This window comes from Leptodactylus fuscus, chromosome 5 (assembly GCF_031893055.1).
Source record: "Leptodactylus fuscus isolate aLepFus1 chromosome 5, aLepFus1.hap2, whole genome shotgun sequence".
Lineage (NCBI taxonomy): Eukaryota > Metazoa > Chordata > Amphibia > Anura > Leptodactylidae > Leptodactylus > Leptodactylus fuscus.
Genome location: NC_134269.1, coordinates 139779099 through 139800858, shown reverse-complemented (window position 1 = coordinate 139800858; position 21760 = coordinate 139779099). Strand labels below are relative to the sequence as shown.

The 21760-nt window shown below is 40.4% G+C and overlaps 1 protein-coding gene across 4 annotated transcripts in view; it reads right to left on the bottom strand.

Annotated features, from left to right (window-relative positions):
* Positions 1-841: 841 nt before the first annotated feature.
* Positions 842-21760, bottom strand: part of USP15 (ubiquitin specific peptidase 15) — a 72211-nt gene continuing 51292 nt past the window's right edge. For all 4 annotated transcript variants that reach the window (XM_075274326.1, XM_075274328.1, XM_075274327.1 and 1 more), the window contains 8 exons: positions 20331-20446; positions 19513-19785; positions 19172-19242; positions 17662-17777; positions 9600-9749; positions 8954-9057; positions 6876-6964; positions 842-2811 (listed from right to left, as the gene is read on the bottom strand). In XM_075274326.1, coding sequence (XP_075130427.1) covers positions 2626-2811; positions 6876-6964; positions 8954-9057; positions 9600-9749; positions 17662-17777; positions 19172-19242; positions 19513-19785; positions 20331-20446 — 1105 coding nt within the window. In that variant the 3' untranslated portion in view covers positions 842-2625. The remainder of the gene's footprint in view (positions 2812-6875; positions 6965-8953; positions 9058-9599; positions 9750-17661; positions 17778-19171; positions 19243-19512; positions 19786-20330; positions 20447-21760) is intronic.

Below are 21760 nucleotides of genomic sequence, written 5' to 3'. Positions count from 1 at the left end.
GAGCATACCGTAGGTTGCAAATATACACGTACAGAAAGGTTTTGCTACGTGTTTCGGAACACTAACTTGGTTCCTTCATCATAGTGTTCCGAAACGCGTAGCAAAACCTTTCTGTACGTGTATATTTGCAACCTACGGTATGCTCTGAAGCCTTTTTTAATGGATGAATAAAAGTTAATTTTTATAAGAAAATCTGGAGACGCTGGAATCGTGTTTTTTTTCGTTTATCCAAGCATTGGTGGAGTCGAGTCCGTCCACATCTGAGCAGCCCAGGATTAGGATTGATACAACGAGGGGTGAGCTGGACTTTGTTTGTTTACAAGACTTGCTGTAAGGCTGGTCTTACACGGCCGTCATGATTTTATGGTCCGCAAGTTGCTGATCAGCAAGACTAGTTGCTCATCATCAACATAGACTCCGCAGACACCCATAAACTGCCGCACTCGCCCATAGAGTTCTATGGGCGAGTCTGTGCAGTGTCGCATTTCACGGCCATTTTCTATAAATTGTGGACCACGGTTGCGGCCCAGCATCACCACAGATCAAATATCCGGTGGTGTAAGAGGCCACATTGAATATAATGTGTCCGCAAATGGACCGCAATTGAAAATACTGAATTGCGGACTTACATTAGGGCCGTGTAAGACCAGCCTAATACTAGTTTTTTATGCTGAGACTTTAGAGTCACTTGGCCATCTCCCACACTTGCTTCTACCTCCCTATCACAGCCGCATAGGATAGGGCAGATTAATATGAAAACTGCCAAGAAGAAAAATCTGCAATTTTGCCACAATAAAATGCGCCCTTGGTTGAAAATAAAAACCAACGACATAAGGCCTTCAACAACTTTATTTAAATTTATATAAATAAATTAATCATGCACATCTTAAATGTAAACCCAAGTGAACGTAAAGTGCAGACAAACCTGTAACCTCCGTCATGCAGAAGGTTAACATTTGACATTAAAAAATGAAAAACAAAGCAGCTTTAAAATACCAGGATATAAATCACATCAGCTTTAATATTGAGCTAGGAAGCAAAGCCATACCCTCAAGTCTCCTGGTCTTATACATTTATTTGTATTCTTAATGCTAATGTATAAATAAAATAATTTACCAAAATGTGCACTCACAGAGTGAACTTTTATTTACAATACACAATTTAAAACCTATTGTATTTTTATTACATTGGTTCAAGTGAAGAACGTTACTTTTTTTTGTTGTTGTTTTTTTTTTTTTTTTTTTTACTCTTTTTGTTAATTATTTTTTTTCTCTGCCGGGACAGTAAAGAAATTTCTCAGGTAGTCGATATGTAAAGCATGTCCCACCATTTACATAGTCCTGTCATAGGCAGTGTACAAAACAACGATACATTCTTCAAACAATATCACAGGTAAAGCAGCAAATAAACAACTTTTCTTACAAAATGTTCAATGTTTTCTAGTTTTCTTTTTTTTTGGCATCCTGGACCCTTGAATGCAGTTAGCCAACATTAAATCCAAGGCTTGTTTGCAATACACACAGTACAGGTTCGGATAATTGAACATGCAAATGTCAGTTTTCCTATTTTTAGAACGATTTACCCTTTTGAGATGAGTTGTAAGGCCATGGTGACTTTTAAAGGGAACACACGAAATTCCACAGACCTACCTTGGATAAAGTCAAACATTGTAAAAATTCATAGGAACTAAAAAGATCGTCATCATTAAAGATTATTCCACAGTCATTGTCAGCGGCGCAGAGCGCCATTATAGATGGTCTTTTTTACATTTACAGTGTCACGAGAGCGTCATGCTCCTTAAAAGAAAAATGGGTAAAACAACACAAAGTTAAACGCTTGACTGACAGAAGATCAGAAAATGTACCAGTTCTAAGCAAATATAACAGGAATTCAACAAGTGACAAGGGAAACTTACATTCAGTCCAAACTCATTTTTGACACAGCATTGTGAACTCCAAAATCCTTTACACAGCTTTAAATATATTGAAAACTAGATCATAAAAGGCTAAAACACCTTTGCTATCCCCATGTCATTTTTTTTTTAGATGGTAAGTGGTTTACACTGATTCCAGAGCGAGTCAAAGACATTAAGTAAATACATACTGGAAATAACTGAACTATAGATCAAGCATAACTAAATAAAAACTTCAAAAAGGCTCTAGTTCTGCCTTGGAAATGAAGCGAAAGAAAAAAATCTCTAAAAATAAACACTAGAGTAACTGATAACACAGTATCTGTTGCTCTTTCTACCCTCAAGGGCTCAGCAGATGACATGCCTTACACTTAACATCCAGCACTGCGAGCCTTGGAGGATTTAAGAGATGTCATGTAACAGCAGAAATAGCAAGAGCAGCAAAAAATGACAATTTTTCTATCTCCTTAACTATGAGGAGCTTGCTGAAACAAGTCTACATGGAGCAGTGATTGTTCATAGTTTTCATTGCACCGTCCTGTCATAGAACACTGCAATAAAAAAAAAAAAAAGTTAAAAAAAAAAAAACACAAAAAGTTTACATTCTGCCAGCTGAAATTCACCTTCTTTAATTTGGTAAAGAAAAAATAGTGGCTACTTCATCTTATGAAAGGTGATTGCCATTCCTGGATGTGATGACAGGCCCTTTCAGTTTAGTTGGTATGCATACAGTTCTCATTCTCTATGTCGTTCTCATTCTCATTCGTCTCCTCATCGCTCTCCAGTGGGGCACCAGTGGCAGCTGAAGCACCTTGCTTGATTTCTCTGTCTAGAGGGAAGAAGCCAGTTCCGCTAATAGTGTCTTGCCGTTGATAAAAAAGAACATATGCTGCTTTGGACTGTGCAAAAATAAAAAAATAATAATAAAAAAAAAAAAAAAAAAGTAAATTATCATGTTAAATCATGTAGAACATTTTCAATTAGAGCCATCAAAAAACACTTCTATGCTAGATACTGCTGTTAACGGGGTTGTCCCATCTCAAGGATCCTATCTATACTGCTAGCTTATGTGGATTTAAGACTTTTCCTAAATATATTGCTTCATCAAAACTGCTTTGTTTGGCTGCTGTCTGAGATTATTCACTTAATGGTTTATACTGTGTTCCCATAACCACAGACCTGAGGATGGTCTTATCTCTCCGCCCAGGACAAGTGACTTAGCTCCCTGCTCTCAGGGAGGAGAGCTGAGTGCTCGGGACTCGGGAGCAGCTTGTATTTCTGAGCTGTTTATCTCCCGCTCTTCCAGATATCTGGTCTGCTAATTGAATTTTGCTGATAAGGGCTGAGACAGGGAATCTGTTACCTCTGTATGTAACACAGACCTAAGACCAGAGTTTATTGCAAGCTGACTCTTGGTCCTGTACCATGTAAGTTTGGGATTCTCATCACCTATCAAATCCAGCTCTGCTACATCAGCTTCATATTGTTCATCTTTCAGTGATACTGTGCTAATTTATTTACAACCATCCCTCATTACTGGCTGCAAACATGTACTGCTATAAAGAGAAATAGCAGAGCTGGCTTTGTCTGGGAGACAGCAAATGAAACCCCGCCCACCAATTTACAGAGAAAACCAGGAACTGAACAAAGCATACAGCATGCAAGTTGGTGAACAGGAGAGTTGGGAATACCATTTAAGTATTTATTATTGTTGTTTTTTTTTCCAGAACATCCTCCTGATGTTGTTTATTGGAGGGAAGGAGCAGCTAAATTGTAATCCATCAATTGTTGGAATGGAACATGGATATGTCTGCACAGTAACAAACATGAAACCATTATGTACACACAGGATAACTAAAATATATTTCAAATGAAATTAGAAGGGTGCGTCTTATAGTCCAAATGTGGCCGCAATACAGAACCGGCATCCGCTGTAATAGGCGGATGTCGGGGAGGGTTAGACGCCAGCACATGTGCTGGGGCCTGAGACATCGCTATGCTCCTGCCCTGCATGAAGCCAGCAGCGGCAGGAGCGATGCTGCTATTCCACTCCTCCGCCCCTCCCCGCAATAACTGCATCGCTCCTGCCGCTGCTGGCTTCATGCAGGGCAGGAACATAGCGATGTCTCAGGCCCTGGCACATGTGCCGGCGTCTAACCCTCCTGGATGCCGCGTTTACCCCCCCCCCGGTCCCCACCGGCCTCATACCTGTATAGTTGCAGGCCAGCTCCTGTGTGGCGATATCGCAGGAGCCAACCTGTTCGGGTGACATCTGGGAGCCTAATGAAGGCTCCCAAGTCTTTCATTGCTATATTACCATTGCGGCTAGTCTATTACCAGCCGTAATAGTAATATACAGAATGTCCCATAGACGACAATACAGTTGTATTGCCGTCTATGGGACTTGCAATCAAATGACCGCAGGTTCAAGCCCCCTAGGAACTAATAAAATAGTTTAACCCCTTCCCGACATGCGCCGTAATAGTACGGCGCACGTCGGGTCTGTAACTATGGCGACCGCCCGGGAGTCGGGCGGCCGCCATAGCCGCCGGGTGTCTACTGCTTTAAGCAGTAGACAACCTGCTCTAATGCCTCCGATCGGTCCCCGGCGCATGGGCGCCGCCATTTTGCCAGTGATCACCGGGTCCTGGAGCATGCTCCAGGGCCGACGTCATGTTGGCATGACAACCGGGAGCCTTTACAAGGCTCCCAGGCTTGTCTGCAAATTCTCTCTTTTGCAGGCTGGTCTATGCAGCCTGCAAAAGAAAGGATGATTTTTTGCAATGCATTGCAATGTATTAGCATTGTAATGCATTGCATTAGTGATCAGACCCCCTGGGGTTCAACACCCCTAGGGGGTCTAATAAATGCAAAAAAAAATAGTTTAAAAAAAGTAAAAAAAAATATAAAAAAAAATAAAAAGTATTAAAAATTCAAATCACCCCCCTTTCCCTAGAACACATATAATAGTAGTTAAAAACTGTGAAACACATACATGTTAGGTATCCCCGTGTCCGAAATCGCCCGCTCTACAAATCTATAAAAATATTTTTCCTGTTCGGTAAACGCCGTAGCAGGAAAAATAGTCAAAAGTGCCAAACCGCCGTTTTTTCACTGTTTTGATTCTGATAAAAATTTGAATAAAAAGTGATTAAAGCAATAACATTTCCCGAAAATGGTAGAACTAAAAAGTACACCTGGCCCCGCAAAAAATGACGCCCTATGCATCCCCGTACACTGACGTATAAAAAAGTTACGGCTGTCGGAATATGGCGACTTTTAGAAAAATAATTTTTTAACACAGTTTTGGATTTTTTTTTAAGGGGTCAAAATGTAATTAAAACCATATAAATTTGGTATCCCTGGAACCGTACCGAAACACAGAATACAGGGGACATGTCATTTTGGCTGCACAGTGAACACCGTAAAACCAAAGCCTGTAAGAATGTCGCAGAAATGCATTTTTTCTTCAAATCCACCCCATTCTGAATTTTTTCCCTGCTTCCCAGTACATTATATAGAATAATTAATGGTGGCATCATGAAGAAAAATTTGTCCCGCAAAAATTAAGACCTCATATGGTTCTGGGAGCGGAGAAATAAAAAAGTTATGGGGTTTAGAAGGAGGGGAGTCAAAAACGAAAAACGAAAATCAAAAAATGCCATCAGCGGGAAAGAGTTAAAAAAAAAAAAAAAACTTTAAAAATATATAATAAAAAAATGAAATAAATAAGAGTTCTACATCACCTCCTTTCCCTAGAATACAATGTGGCCTTGCAGCTGTTGCAAAACTACAACTCCCATATATTAAATATTTTACCATTTTTTTGCTTAAAATTTTTTCCCCCCATTTTTCTCCTCTAAAACCTAGGTGCGTCTTATAGTCCGGTATATCTTGCATGATACGTTATATCTTGCATGATTTCTGGATTTTCACACCACATTAGCAGTGTCCATCATAGCTTTTCAGGAAAAGACCTCAAATGTGATGGATATACAAATGTATTTATTTTATTGAAGGTATCTGTATGGAACAGTGGAGTCTACAACTGCACTATTACATATAGTATAAAATGGAAACCCCGACATATCCTGATCTAGACTCAAAGAAGCTTTCCAGTACATATGGTAAATGTACTGCAGACAAAATATGAAAAAAAATATTAAAATGATAGATAATCCACTTAACCATTCTGTAATTCCTCATGCGTGATTTGTCTGAGCATGAGAAATTACCAATACATTTATTATGTCACGAATCTTATAAAATAAAACTCATCAGATCCAGAGTCAAAAGGTGAAGCTGAAAACTACAGACCAGTTCTGGTCCTGTCAGACTAATAAAGTCAGCTGTTATGAGGATGTAAGTTCCAAACTGTACATGAGGGAGCCTGAAGATATAGTGAATATAAATCCTTCCTTCCCCCCATCCCAATAAGTAGACCTTTCAAAGATTTGAAAAACGGTATCAAATTAAAGGTTGCCATATACCATGAGTATACTAGGACTAGGGGAAATAAGTGTAATGGGCTAAGAACTGCCTCCCAGGATGTAGTCATGGCTGTTATCTTGTACAAGTTCAACAGGGGCTATGTCGACTTTCTTGAAATTAAAATGATCACAGGTTAGGAGATGTAGAATTTTTTGGATCTTTACATCTGTCTGTTCATACTTCACAAAATGAAGACGAATTTGAGGCGAAAATCTAACTCCGATTCCTCTTCATTTTCTCTCCCAGTCTCCCCATGGCATTCTGCCATGACTTTCTGCTGTAGATTAGGCTCAGATGAATGGGCCAAATCATTAGGATGCTCTCATATGGAGTAAATGGCATCTGCATTTTTTTTCTTTAACTTTTAACAACAGGGGTTAGAGGTTGGACTTTATGAACTTGTATCTTTAACTGAACGCATCAACTATGTTACTTGACTGCAGAAATCACATTGTACATAGAGAATACTCACCACTATCTGATCTTCAGAGGCAGTGGAAACACTACTGTCATCAAAATAATACCATTTCCCATCATCTTTATTTTTTGCAAAGGCTGTGTCTAAGAGAAAAGCCAAAATGAAGATCCATTAAACATCCCATTCCCATGCCTGTTCTTTTTTAGATTACATGGATAATGTTCCTCCATAGGGAGAAACCACCTATTAGGCGTGTGGAGACTTATACAGCCATATGGTCTCCACACACCTAATAGGTGGTTTCTCCCTAAGGAGGAACATTATCCACGTAATCTGGTCTCTCAGTTTCTCACTTCTACCAAGTCAGTTCTCTCTAGGCTGCGCTGACGAGGTCCAACCAGACCGAAATGGCCGTCTGCAGCTGAGAAATTGACTTGGTAAAAATCCCACATTATGTAGTAAAGGCTTCTGGAAAAGTCTGGCATGATGTTCAGGGTGCTTCCTATAGAGGGCAGCATAACAGAGGCACCGTCTCCCTATTTACATCTTGGGAGACAGATTTGCATATTCCTCCCATGTTCTTTTTTAGTGGAAGAGGATATTTTCCCATCATTCATAGAGTACTGAATGTGGTCGCTGTGTTGTGATGGTGGCTGTCACCATGTGGCATTAAATGGTTAGTGGACTTATTCACATTGATCAATATGTATACTAAGAACAGCTACACTGTGGGTTCTCAAAGGACTCATGACATTTATAAATGAACATCTCAAAAAATCATGGAATGCTGTTTCAAATGCCAGATGGTATTCTACAATGCCATATAGAATAACATCTAGGCACAAGGAATACCTCGGGCAGAGGTCCTCAAACTTTTTTAACAGGGGACCAGTTCGCTGCCCTCAGACCACTGGAGTGCCGAAATATAGTTTAAAAAAAATATTTAAGAATATACGCTCCACAGCAGCCCCCCCACAGTAGAGATGAGCGAACACTGTTCGGATCAGCCAATCCGAACAGCACGCTCCCATAGAAATGAATGGAAGCACCTGTGACGCTGACTTTGCCGGCGGCTAGCCGGCGTCACAGGTGCTTCCATTCATTTCTATGGGAGCGTGCTGTTCGGATTGGCTGATCCGAACAGTGTTCGCTTATCTCTACCCCACAGTATTATATGCTCCTCAGTATGCCCCCACAACTGTATTATATGCTCCTCAATATGATATTTGACTTTGCACATACAACTGAAAGCAGTGATTGCTCACTAATGGGGAATCCTGTACCAGACAACAGCGCGCCCTGGGCCGAAAAAACGCCCTCAGTGGGCCCGCGGGATGTAGTTTGAGGACCTCTGACCTAGGGCTATGTAATAAAGAGCCCACAAAGACTCTATGTACCTGTATCCAACTTTTGAGCAAAGCAGCAAGTGATGCACTGCAAGCAAACCTTTACTTATTTTTTATAAGCTCCATAAAACATACCAATATATTCCATGATATTTATCTGTAGAACACACTCCATTGTATTAACATTGAAATTGCAAAAAGAAGCAGTAAGTGTCTTGGAATTGCTGTGTCTTGCTGTGCACCATGATAGCCTTTGAGACCAGTGGTGTGATTTCAACTGAACACCTGTAGTTGGATGACTGGCTAATAGCCCAACGTTACACAAACACATTCTGATGGTTTGCTGTCCTAGGATTGGGACATGACCTCCGATTTCGCTTCCAGTACAGGATGGGTCAATATGACACCTCTGCTCACCTCTTAGGGTCATTCCAGTTCATTGTTGTTCTCCCAACCAGTAGGACCCACAACGTTGAACAGCGCTGACATCTTTACCTAATGAGGGTTCTGCGCCTCTCAGTTTGCAATAAGTGGTAACAGCGAGGAACAGAAGACATCGCACAATAATCCCACACCACTTGATCTGATATTTGAGGTTCCATGTGACTACCTTTGCTTCCAATCTGGCTTTTAGATCTCTCCTGTAAACCACAGATTGGTGCTTGGTGTTTAGCGATACCAGCTAATTCCTTGATTTGCATGACTTTACAGCTTGTCCTTCTTGGTATTGCAATTTCAATGTTCAGAAGTGTATTAATAAGAGGAAAAGAAAAGTCTGTGACTTACAATGACCACCTCCCATCCCTCCGTAGTGGTTTGACACAGCAATTAAGTTGTAGCAACAAGGCCCAGCATTTGGATTGATGAGGAATTTTGACATATCCAAATCACTGTTGAGAAAAAAACCCCAATAGGAATACAATAAAATACACCTCAAAAATATTTCACACAACATACATTAGGAAACACAAAAGATATTATTTAGGACAGCTAGTGAAAACAGCCAGCACAGTTGCAGAAGTTGGGGGAGATTATATTAACCATTAAAGGGAACCTGTCCCCAGGAAAATACAACCTACTACAAACCTACAGGCAGAATATTATAGAGCAGGAGGAGCAGTGAAGATTGATGTATAGCTTACGCTAGGTTCACACGTGTGTTTGGGTCCACTTGGGGACCCCATGAATGGGAACCTAGTCTGCTTAAAAAGAGGTTACCCGCAGATCCCATAGGCTATAATGAAATGCACCAGGTTTCCACTCAAGAAGGGTGAAAAAGGCAGAGAAAAGCACTGCTCTATAACACGCTAAGTGGATGTGCCTGGATTTTCATGGTGACAAGTTCTCTTTAACAGATAGTGAAACGTGAACTGAATGTTCCTTATAGTTATTAGGAAACTACATCCTAACAGAACATTTCCATATCACTTACCTTACAGGAAAATCAACTAATGTATCCAGTTTATCCCTCATGTATCTGCTATATGAAAAACGTTTCAAGTGCACCACAAGAACTGGAGGCAACGACCAGAGGTCTAATTTTTTGGTTGCTTGCTGATGTTCCTTGCAATTTGGGCAATACCTGTAAAATAAAACACACAATTCAAGTTCTTCCATAATAGTCTATAATAATATAAGGTTATTAATGATGACTGAACATCATCCCTAACTGTTGGCTATGAAACTGGCCCAATGTAGTAGACTGTGATATATACACATCCTTTCTAATGCTAGGATACCAAATAGAGATTACATCTAAATCATCCAGCTAAATTGGGACGTTGACTAAACTCTAGATCAAGGGTAAGTAACCTTTTTGGTATTGATTTTGGAAAAAAAAAAAAAAGGATACTCAGGCTCGGTTCACATCTAAGGAAACCCACGGACTCCATAAACTGTAATGGGGTCCGTGTGGTTTCTGCACAAAAAAATGAGGAGAGAAAAGTGTTGCTTGCAGGACTTTTCTCTCCGCATATTTCATGCGGATAGGGGAACGGAATGGCCCAAACGCAGATGCCATTCCGTTCCCCTATCCGCATGAAATATGCGGCGAGAAAAGTCCTGCAAGCAACACTTTTCTCTCCTCATTTTTCGTGCGGAAACCACGCGGACCCCATTACAGTTTATGGGCTTCAGTGTGCCATGCAATCATTGTAAAAATGCTGACCCTCTACATCAGGGGTCTCAAACTTGCGGCCCGCGGGCCAACTGCGACCCTCGGGACGAAAGTTTGCGGCCCCCGCGCAGCTCCCTGCATGTCCCGCTATAGTCATCTTTCGGCCGGCACACTAAGACACGCCTCCAATAGTCAGGTGACATCTGACGTCACACACAGGTCCTTGAGTCTTAAACTGCAGCAGTACTAGCTTTTCACTGATCACCTATCTGTTATAACAGCAATAAAAGCGATGGGTGATCAGTGGAAAGCTAGTACTGCTGAAGTTTAAGACTCAAGGACCTGTGTGTGATGTCAGACGTCACCTGACTATTGGAGGCGTGTCTTAGTGTGCCGGCCGAAAGATGAAGAGATGTAGTACTGAGAGGAATGCGAGATGGAGAGTGTGTGTGTCAGTAACCTAGGGGCAGAGATGGAGGGGGGGACATGAACCTGGGGTCACAGATGGAAGGGGGACATGAAAATGGGGGCAGATGAAGGGGGTATCTGAAATTGGGGCAGATGGAGGGGAATATGAAACTGGGGGCAGATGGATTGGGCACATGAAACTGGGGCAGATGGAGGGACGACATAAAACTGGGAACAGATGGAGGGGGGGACATACAATGGGGCAAATGAAGGGGGATATCAAACTGGGGGAGAAATGGTGGGGGGAGATGAAACTGAGGGTAGATGAAGGGGGGCACTTAAACTGGGGACAACTGGAGGGGGCATTAAACCGTGGGAGTAGCTGGAGGGGGAGCTGTCTTCCTCTAGTTGTCCCCAGTTTATTGCCACCGTCCACCTACCCCTACAGTTTAATGTCTGCTTCTAGCCTCCTGAGTTTAATGTCCCCCTCTAGTTGCCCCCAGTTTAAACTAGGGCACCAGGAGAGGGACCTAATACTGTGGGGCAGTTGGAAGGGAACATTATAATGTGGGGACATATAGTGTACGGGTGACTGTAGGATTATACTGTGTGGTGGCACATGAAAAATGAATAAGAATGGGTGGAGTCATCATAAATTTGGGTGGGGCTAAATTTGCTGCGGCGAGCATAGCTTGTGGAAAACCTGATGTGGCCCAGGCTCATCCAGACTCTACCTCCAGCGGCTCCCATGTAAATTGAGTTTGAGACCCCTGCTCTATATGAAAGTCATATAACACACACCATATCAGTAACCGATTAGTTAAACTTACATTTCAGTGTGATCCTTGTCATTGACTTTTTATTTTATAGCAAAGATGATCCTTATCAGGTGGACCTTTGGTTGAACATGGGGCTAAGAGTACTCTGCAGTAAGCCTGCTGTGTGGGGGACAGAGGATGCCCCTCAAACAGCCCAGTCTTTTTAAGCCTGGGGTGCCGATGGTTGCTGAACCCTACACAGAGGAAATCAAGAGTGGACTATGAAACACCAGTCTTGACAAATCTCCCCCAGACTGTTCATTCTACTAACAGAGTACACACTGTATTTTTTGTGAAAGTCCTGAAATAGTCCCCTGTCTTGCTCTCATCTTTACAAGCAAAATGATGCATTTTTATGGCTATGTATATCTCAACAGGATTCCACCACATTCCTGCACGTGCATAATAAGAACCACAGGCTGGGGATTCACTGATCTTCACCAGTCCAGAAAGCCTAAGCCTAGAAAGTTCATCTGAGTACCTTTAAAAGCAATGGTTGATTACGCAAATGTATTCAGATGGCAGTACACTACATTGCGAGGTTGCCAATAGTGCAGAGTCATGCGTATAACAACCACAAACAAAGATGTAAAAAGCAACACAGGAATAAGTTAATATCATTCACAGTCTATCCATCGCCAAATATTGCTTAATTAATCCTCAGTGCTCAACTAATGTTCCCTCGGATAATTTATTAATACATTAAAGCTGCCATTCAGTGTCTAAATAATACAACATGCCTTCAGTGCTCACTGTGATCTGACTGGGTCAGACACCCTGTTCTGGCAGCCTCTAGGTCAGTGGTTCTTAACCTTGTTTGAGGTACCGGACCCACCAGTTTCATATGCACATTTACCGAACCCTTCTTTAGTGATGAATCAAATATGATTTTTTTCCAAATTCAAGACATAGGTATATGTTTTTTTACGGCAAAAACAAATTTCTCCGGCAACTCTCCGATGATAAAATATAACTTTTAATCAGAAAACATCATAAAATGACAAAAAATTTGATGTCGATCACAAAATAAAGAAAAGAAATGTAAACCCCCTAAAAAACGCAGACGCGTTGCGGAACCATCGTTCCTTCCTCAGTGCATGCTCTGAATAGAATGACCTGGGTTAATATAGGTTTCTCACCCATCTCAATTTCCGGTGTTAGGGAACCACCCTAGTCATCTTTGTAAATTATTCATCACCTGGACCTGAAGCTCCACTAGTTATAACATATACATATATACCTAAATATATCTATTTTACTCCTGAACCCTAATTTATTATAAGGATACAAAAGAAGAACATTCAACTTTCTCTACATGTCATCCAAAAGAATTTTTTAACCCATCAAGATTGTCAATGGATAAGTATGAATTCACACTGCCTGCGTTTAAAGAAAAAAACCAAAAAAAAAACCTGATTCTAATCCTAGGACATATTTAATGGTGTATGCATCTCATCCAAAGAATCACTTCAACCAGATAAATGGGTAAGTATGAGTGAATTTACTTCTGGTTGAAGTGACTCTTTGGATGATATGTAGACACTACTAAATATGTTTCAGGATTATAATCAGTTTTTTTTTTTTTTTTTTTTTTATAAATGCAGGCAGGGTGAATTCACTCATACTTACCCATTTACCTGGTTGAAATGATTCTTTGGATGATATGCATACACCATTAAATATGTCCTAGGATTAGAATCAGTTTTGTTTTTTTTTGTTTTTTTTTAATTTCTTCTCTAAACGCAGGCAGTGTGAATTCATACTTATCCATTTACAATCTTGATGGGTTAAAAAATTCTTTTGGATGACATGTAGAGAAGGTTGAATATTCTTCTTTTGTATCCTTATAATAAATTAGGGTTCAGGAGTAAAATAGATATATTTAGGTATATATGAATATGTAATAACTAGTGGAGCTTCAGGTCCAGGTGACGAATAATTTACAAAGATGACTAGGGTGGTTCCCTAACACCGGAAATTGAGATGGGTGAGAAACCTATATTAACCCAGGTCATTCTATTCAGAGCATGCACTGAGGAAGGAACGATGGTTCCGCAACGTGTCTGCGTTTTTTAGGGGGTTTACATTTCTTTTCTTTATTTTGTGATCGACATCAAATTTTTTGTCATTTTATGATGTTTTCTGATTAAAAGTTATATTTTATCATCGGAGAGTTGCCGGAGAAATTTGTTTTTGCCGTGGAGATATTACACTCAAGGAATAGAGTGTGTTGCTGTGCACCCCGAAGAATTTAACCATTGAAAAGCCGATGTCTGAAATCAACCTGTGGGGGAGCTGAACCTTTTTTTGATATGTTTTTTTTACTGGTACACAAAATGAACCGTACATAGGGCCTAGGGTTCGATTGAACCCTGGTTAAGAACCACTTCTCTAGGTGCAACGTCTCCCTTATTCAAGTAATAAGAGTAAAGTTGTAATTCCCTGGAACCACCGCTATACAGTACGGTAGAAAGGACTGCTGCACGGCTCCTATTACTTGAGTAGGAGAGGTGCTGCACACATTGCCCATCTACTAGCACACAGCCGAGTGTCAGACAGTTAACATACTGATGACCTATCCTCTGGAAAGGTTATCAGTATAAAAAATGGAGTCAGTCAACCCCTTTAATGCCACAATACACCTGCAGTAGAGGTAGTCCAGTTACACATGGTACAAGTAAAGTACAGGAAATGGCATAATGGAATGGGTGTCTAACCCTGAGACCCCATATATAGCAGAATGTTTGACCACTGACAGGTTCACCATGCATGTGCATGGCAATCCCTATCGAAATGGTGCAGAGTGGTAGAAACACTTGATAAACACTAAAGTCTATATTTATTTCAAACATTTTACAGCACATCGTTCATACAATATCTGTGAGGTAAGACTACAACTGTAAGACATTTATGGCATATATTGTGGATATGCAACCAATTTCTCTGTCATGGGCATTCCCTAGTACAGGTCATATAGGCCCTTCTCTTTTTTCATTGTACCTGCTCAGCTTCGGCTCAGCTCAGCTCTCCCCATCCCTTCTTCCCCTTTCACTGTGTAGTCAGCATAACCATGTTCACACTTCTCTCTGCATACTAGTGGCACTTCTGAACCTTGTGTATGGGTTAACCATCACAACACTGTATGTCGGGTAATAATGGTCTGTGTGTATGCACAGTGATGGCGTGCCAAGCTGTATAAGGTGTCCTATGTCTCCTTAGTGAGACTACACACTGAAAGGCAGAGTCTAACAGACCATGTGCTTTCTACTAGGAAAGGAAAATACAAATACGTTTTCCTGAGTTGTACAAAGCATAGCATGCCTAGCACAGGCTTGTTTAAAGAAGAGAATGGGGAAGTTCCTATCTGTCTAAGGTCTTCTTGGATGGATTTGCTGAGATCATAGATAACTTACAGTATATAGAAACCATTTTTATTAAAACATGTACGCAACAGGTAAAAAAAAAGTTGACAAAAGGTGTCCAAGGCCTTTAAAGGGGCTGTCCCGTTTCAGACAAATATTGTTTGTATAATAAAGAGTTACACAATGTTCCAATATACGGTTTTGTTTGAATCAATTCCTCATTTTATAGATCTCTACTTAGTCATTCATTGTGCTTACTTCTAGAGAATAAGAATCACACCATGGTCATGTGATGGACACATGCACCTGGAATGTATATCACGTGACCATGGACTGTGCGTCACGTGACCATGAACTGATTTTTATCCACTGGAAGTAAGTACAATGAATGACAGCAAGCAAGGATCTAGAAAACCACAAGGAACTGATCCAAAAAGTATATATGGGAAAATTGTAGACTGTTTCACTATACAAACAATAACATTTGACTCAATATCTGAAACTAGACAACCCCTTTAACTACTCTACACAACAGTACTATAAAACCATCTTTACAAAGTCCATTAGACAGGGGTGAAAAAAAGTTTCAAACACATCTCTATAATGTCGCAGTCATCATTTTGTCCATAATGAGGTCACCAATTCTTTCCCTGAGAAGTCCTTATGTTATTCTAGCAATGCTTTTAGACACAGGATGCTGGACATAGTCAGACATCTTGTGACCTTCCTCTAGCATGGGACACATAACCATTATACTAATTAGAAACTTCAAAGACACATTGTTTGAGGCAAGGAAAATCTACTCAAAAAATGAAGGAAAAAAAAAGAAAAATGTTGCATGAAATCTGCCAAAGAATATAGAACATGATGTAATGCTGCCGAGCACAGACGGCTGGTGCCTCTCCCAACAGGCGCTGCTGCCAAGTTACCCTTTCAACACGTACGGCAGGTGTAAGCTACCACCCACAAATCTCATGTCCTAGAGTCTGATATATTCTATACTGCTGCTCCAAGTTGACAACATTGTCTGTTCTTTCTCTTGGTTACAGATATATCAGTGCTGGTAGTTTTGCTACCTCTGTCCTGTTAGAGGGCCGGCACAGTATCATGGCTGAGCAGTAAAGAACGACACCCTTTACAGTACAAGTCTATAGAAGAATAACATTAGGGAACATTTCTTGCCGCCCCGCAATAAGGCTAAACTGTGAGGCTAGCACAATTGACAGGGTCAGGAAATCAGTATCCAAATCTAATGGCACTAATATCTCTAGAACATACCTGCAAAACTGACAGTGCGCTGAGCTCAATGCACTGTTATTTTTATAGCATTATAGGTCACATCCTAGAGGACATGAAAGATCCTCCTTAAAGGGAATCTGTTGCTAGAATCCAGCATATCCACCAAGCCCAGCAAATTGGTATTTAGTAGTTTTTGTCAATATGCAAATAAGCTCTTGGAAGCAATGGCGGTATTATAACTACTTGAAAGAGGTAAGCAGAAACCTTGTTGCTCCAAACAGCTCATTAGCACAGTGATAAAAAGAGCAACAGAGGTGGTCTGATCACATATACAATGCATTGCAAAATATTGGCTTATTACAGGCAGCATCGAGCAGCCTGCAATAGAAGTGCATTGTGAACAAACCTGTAAGCCTTCAATAGGCTCCAAGCTGACATGAAAATGGATCGCCTTTCACGGTTATGCCGTTTAGGCTTAGGCCCGGTTCACATCTGCGTTCGGTATTCCATTCGGGAAGTCTGCTTGGGGACCTCCTGAACGCATTAAAAAGCGGTTAGCAAGGAAACCACACGGACCTCATGGACTATAACGGGGTCCGTGTGTTTTCCCCATGAATCTTGCGGAGAGAAGAGAACTGCAAGCAGCACGTTTCTCTCCATATGATTCGTGCGGACCCCGCGTGGAAAACACCCGGCCCCCATTATAGTCTATGGGGTCCGTGTAGTTTCTTAGCTAATCGCTTTTTAAATGCGTTCTTTATTCTCTTAGGCGGGACTCCACGTTCAGAATACCAAATACCGATGTGAACCAGGCCTTAGGAGGGCAGTGTCAGACAGAAACGGAGGCATGAGGTCTACTATGTCTGCTCCTGCTGACATTGCTCACATGACAGTACAGAGCCTAAATATCATATCAGGCACCAAAACTAACAGTAATTTGTTACTCAAGAATGGGGAGGCTAGAGAAAAAAAAAACTGTGTTGGAATCAGCAGAGCAGCACCTTTCAACAGATACTAACAACTGGAGTTGGTGAAAGGTCCTCTTTAAGATGCATTAGACAATGTATCACTTAAACATGCCATATGCATAAGATGATGATCAGCCAATGATCGTATTTCAAGGTAACCTGTCAGTTCTCCAGAGCTTGCCCGTTTGTTTTAGTGAACACTTGTATTCTCCATGAAATAAGAATTCTGGAGCAATATATCCTATAACTCTGCCATTTTCTGTTAATTGCTGAACAACATTGGCCAGTTTGACGGACTTATCTTCCCATGTATAGGCAGAAGGAAACTTGAGGTGCAATATGGAACCCACACATTAGGAGAGAATGGCCATATTGCAAATTTGAAAATTCCTACAAATCCCATGCAGTTTTTTTTTTCCACTAGATGGGTTTTTGAAAGCAACATTTTTAGCATTATTCAGTTATTTTTTGTTTTCTTCCGGTCATGGGGTTATGTAGTCTTATTTGCAGCACATTAATAAAATTTGCTTGATAATTAAAATGACTAGTCTTCCTTACAGACTTCTACACTTATTAAACTTACCACGGATCCTCAGCACCTAACTTTTCCTTTGTGGTAAACAGTTCAATGCAATCTTTTAATTTCATGAAGGACTTTTTCTGGGGAGTAAAATCAACACTTTCATGCTTTTCAAAGTCCTGAAAAATATAAAAATGATTGTTTTGTTTTTTGTTTTTTACCTTGCAGGCATCAAGAGAAATTATGCAGACACAAACACATTATATATTTAAACATATATTAAAATATACATTATTACTGCTCATAAAAGTAACTGCCCTATCCCTGGGAATCTTACTGAAAGTCCTAAACAATGAGAATAAAACGATAAGCTCAGTTCCAAAAAGGTGTAAAGGGAGCACATTTTTTTTTGCTTTTACCCCATAAGCTTAAATTGAGAATTTTGAACTCTATTTTAAGCACCATAGTGGCCCTTGCCACAGTATTATGCCTCATTGTGGACACCTATGAACAAATATTTTATCTTTTCAGACCCCAGAGTATAATAATCGGAGACCCATGGGGAGATACAAACACAAAAAAACCACTGCTACTTTCCTCTCCCTGGCTCTGGCGTACTCCGCACTGATATCAGCCATTTTCAATGAGGTAGAGGACGTCACGAGAGCAGGGGCTTGTGTCACGATGCATAAGGACACAAACTCCAGCCTATGTCACATCTGGGTCGTCACCAAGTAGGCCTGAAGCTTTCCGAAGCCAGAAGAGATAAGTAACCTTGTTTTTTATGTCCCACACTGCAGGTCAGACAATTTCTTAGTTTATACCGAAACGGTGACATTTTTTAAATTATGCCGGAACAGAGTTCCGGTGCGTTCCAGTCTAATGTAAGCCCTCTTTCTTGGACTTGCACATCCCTTTTTACAGAAGTGAGTAAAGCAGTGAAGACCAAGGCAGGCATAAGCTATATAGAAAATCTATGCCAGTTCCTGACTAGTGGCGTAGATTTCCATTTTGGTATACAGAAGTGCACCTGTATTATTAAGAGTCCAGCGCTTACGCGGGTCCTTCAGTGATCAGGACGAGAAACAAAGTCCTCAAACTAAAATAGTTGTTGAAAACAATGGCATTTTAGTGTGAATACTTTTTGAAGTGATTTTTGGGATGTTAAAAAACAAACAAAAAAAACCCCCTAAACAAACAAACAAAAAAAAAACCAAACACTCAGTGTGAATGTACCTTAGCAGCTATTGAAACAATTTGGATGTCACACTGGTAAAATTGGATTTACTGTCCAATTCTTGAAGGAATGTGGTTTTTAACCTACTAGACTATGCAGCAGAACTCCACGAGGAATTCTTAAAAGAATATCTTCCACTATTTCTGCAGTTATAACCCCATATATTGCAGTACTATTTTAGGAGCAATATACAATAGATGGGGACAGAAAATCTTAGAAAACCATTTTTGACCACATCAACCATTTTCAATTTAACGTTTAGATGTAAAATATTCTAGAGGGCAAGAAGCTACCACAACAATTGTCTGTACTGTACTATACTGGACAAATGCTTACCTCTGCTGCATTTTCGTCAAAGTACTTCTTCTTCATTTTGGGATCCCAGTCCAAGGCAAGGTAGGAGCTTTCTATAAGATAACATTATAGACTATGAGCCTTTTCTTTTACACAGTTAATTCTATAGTTGTAGTGCAGTTTTTACAAATAAAGTAACCAGTAGTGATGCATGTAATTGGCCGAACACCAAGGGGTTAAATGCATCGAATATTCGAAGCGTTTAACCCCTTGGTGCTCGGCTGATTACACACATTCCTATCCGGCGAGGTATTCGATCGAATACTACTCGCTCATCACTAGTAACCACATATCACACGCTTACTATATAGCAACAAACTTACCATCTAGCCTGAGTTGTCTGTCATCAAATCTGATATATCGTGTATCATCTTTGATGTAACTGATGTCAGCGTTGCCCAAATTAGTAAATTGGAATGTAAACAAGCGTTTTTTCTGCCCAGTGACTGATTGTCCTTTGCAGGTTTCTTCGCACAATCCATTTTCCGAGTCATTATCTCCACCAACAGAGTCCTCGGACTGACTGTTCTCATTCTCTGAAGGAAGCTCCTGATCCTGGCTAGACTCATCATCAGGTTCATCAGTTTCCATTTCACCTTAGAAAGCAGTCACAGTTTATCACACTATCCATAAAATGCCACTTTGTACTGAGTACACTATAAAACTCCTTTAAAAGGAAAAAGCTGGCACTGTGTTCAGTTCACGCTCAAGATCTATTTTCCCCCACAAATCACAATGGCTATTCAGTATTGTTTTTTAGTTTAAATTACACTGGTTAAGGGTAAAATGCTACTAAATATATTAAAGGCAATTAATGTTGATCACTTTGTATCATGTAAATATCAGACAAATGTGTGAACACGAGGCTCTCCTAATACGTAATTTGGATGGAAAGCTAGGAGTAGTATCCTTTATATAGAGCTCTGTTTGTCATATCGGCTTATAAATCTGTATACCAACCTGATATAAGCCAAAAGGACACTCTTTTGGCCTCTGTTGGGTGAATGGCACAATACTGATCGCTTATACACCGGGGGCTTCTTCCGGTGTATGTCATAAACATCATGTGAATAGAGCCTAGGTGACCAATTAAGTCATTATTTTTTATGTGAAATCTTTCCCTTTATTTTACACTACTTACTTGGGGAACCCTCTTCATGGATACCATTTGGGCCATTCCCATTTATTGTATGTTCTTTATTACAGTGTAAAGGGCCATCATTTTCTTCACTGTCATTTGTGATTTTTACATAACGGCTACACCAAGCAGAAAAGAAAAAGAGAAGTCACACACAGAAAGTAGTAGGCTGCCATTTTTACATAGACCAACTACAGAACAGCACAACAAGTTGGATTGTAAGAAAATGCTTAATGGGGTTATCCAATACATCTTTAGATCTTTAGTAGAGATGCTAAACAGGCCATGAACATTTAAAAAAAAAAAAATTAAAAAATTACTCATCTCTCCCCAGCACTGGCAGGTCCCCTGGTTGCCGTCAGCAGCATAATATGCCGTCAGCATTTGTATTAGGTCACCCCTGTAGCCAGTCCTAGGCCTCAGCAGTCATCCAGCACATGCAACCAAAATGCTTGTAACAGTGAAGGCTGACCTGCCAGAGCTGGAGAGGGCGGAAAAGTTTAGGAAAGTTTTTTTTTTTTTTTTTTAAAAATGTTCATGACCGCCTCAAAAGCAGTATTATAGAAAACATGTTGGATCAGGGCTGGGCGAATAATCAAATTAATTTGCCTAGTAGATTCTGATATTTAACAGAATTGCCTAATTCAATTTTTCCAACATTAAACACAACTTTACAGTGGATGACGGGCTTTAAACATGGCACCAGCGTCAGGAGCTGTGAGCTGAGTGGGTGCCATAACTGTGAGGTCTCTGCCGTTTCACACAGCAGAAACCAGGCACCAGTGTTATGATCAGAGACATCTCTGGCACCTGAGGGGTTAGGTGTCTGTGATCAGAGTCAGATTTGCTTTCTCACCCCCCACCAACATATCAAAATGGCTCCCACACTTTAAGATCTTGCGGTGGCAACAGGGAACCTTCTGGAGGCTGTTATGCCTTCTGTATTATATAACTATTGAGCCCTGCCTGTAGCAGGCACCAATAGTTATACAAGAATTTTACCACAGTCATATTGCAGTCTATGGTAGAAGTAATCTAATGATTACTGTTTCAAGCTCCTAGAGGGAGCCTGAAAAAAAAAAATTAAAGTCAAATCAGCATCCCTCTTTGCTATTACGCATATAAAAATAAATAAAAACACCTTAGGGATCCCTGTGTCACTAAATTCTCAACTAGAAAAATATAAATGATTTTATCCCATACGGTGATTTATGCCTTAGCGGCAAAGAAGAAAAAAAAAACAAAAAACCTGAATTACAGTTTAACACACCAGTTCAGCTCTCAAGGAAAAAAACACCCCAAAAACAAACTTAAAATGGCTGTGCTAATAAGGGGTTAAAATGGTTAACTGCAAGATGAAGCATTACTACATGGCACCATTTAAAAGGGTTATTCATTTGAGGACACATCCCTATCCACAGGACAGGTGTTGT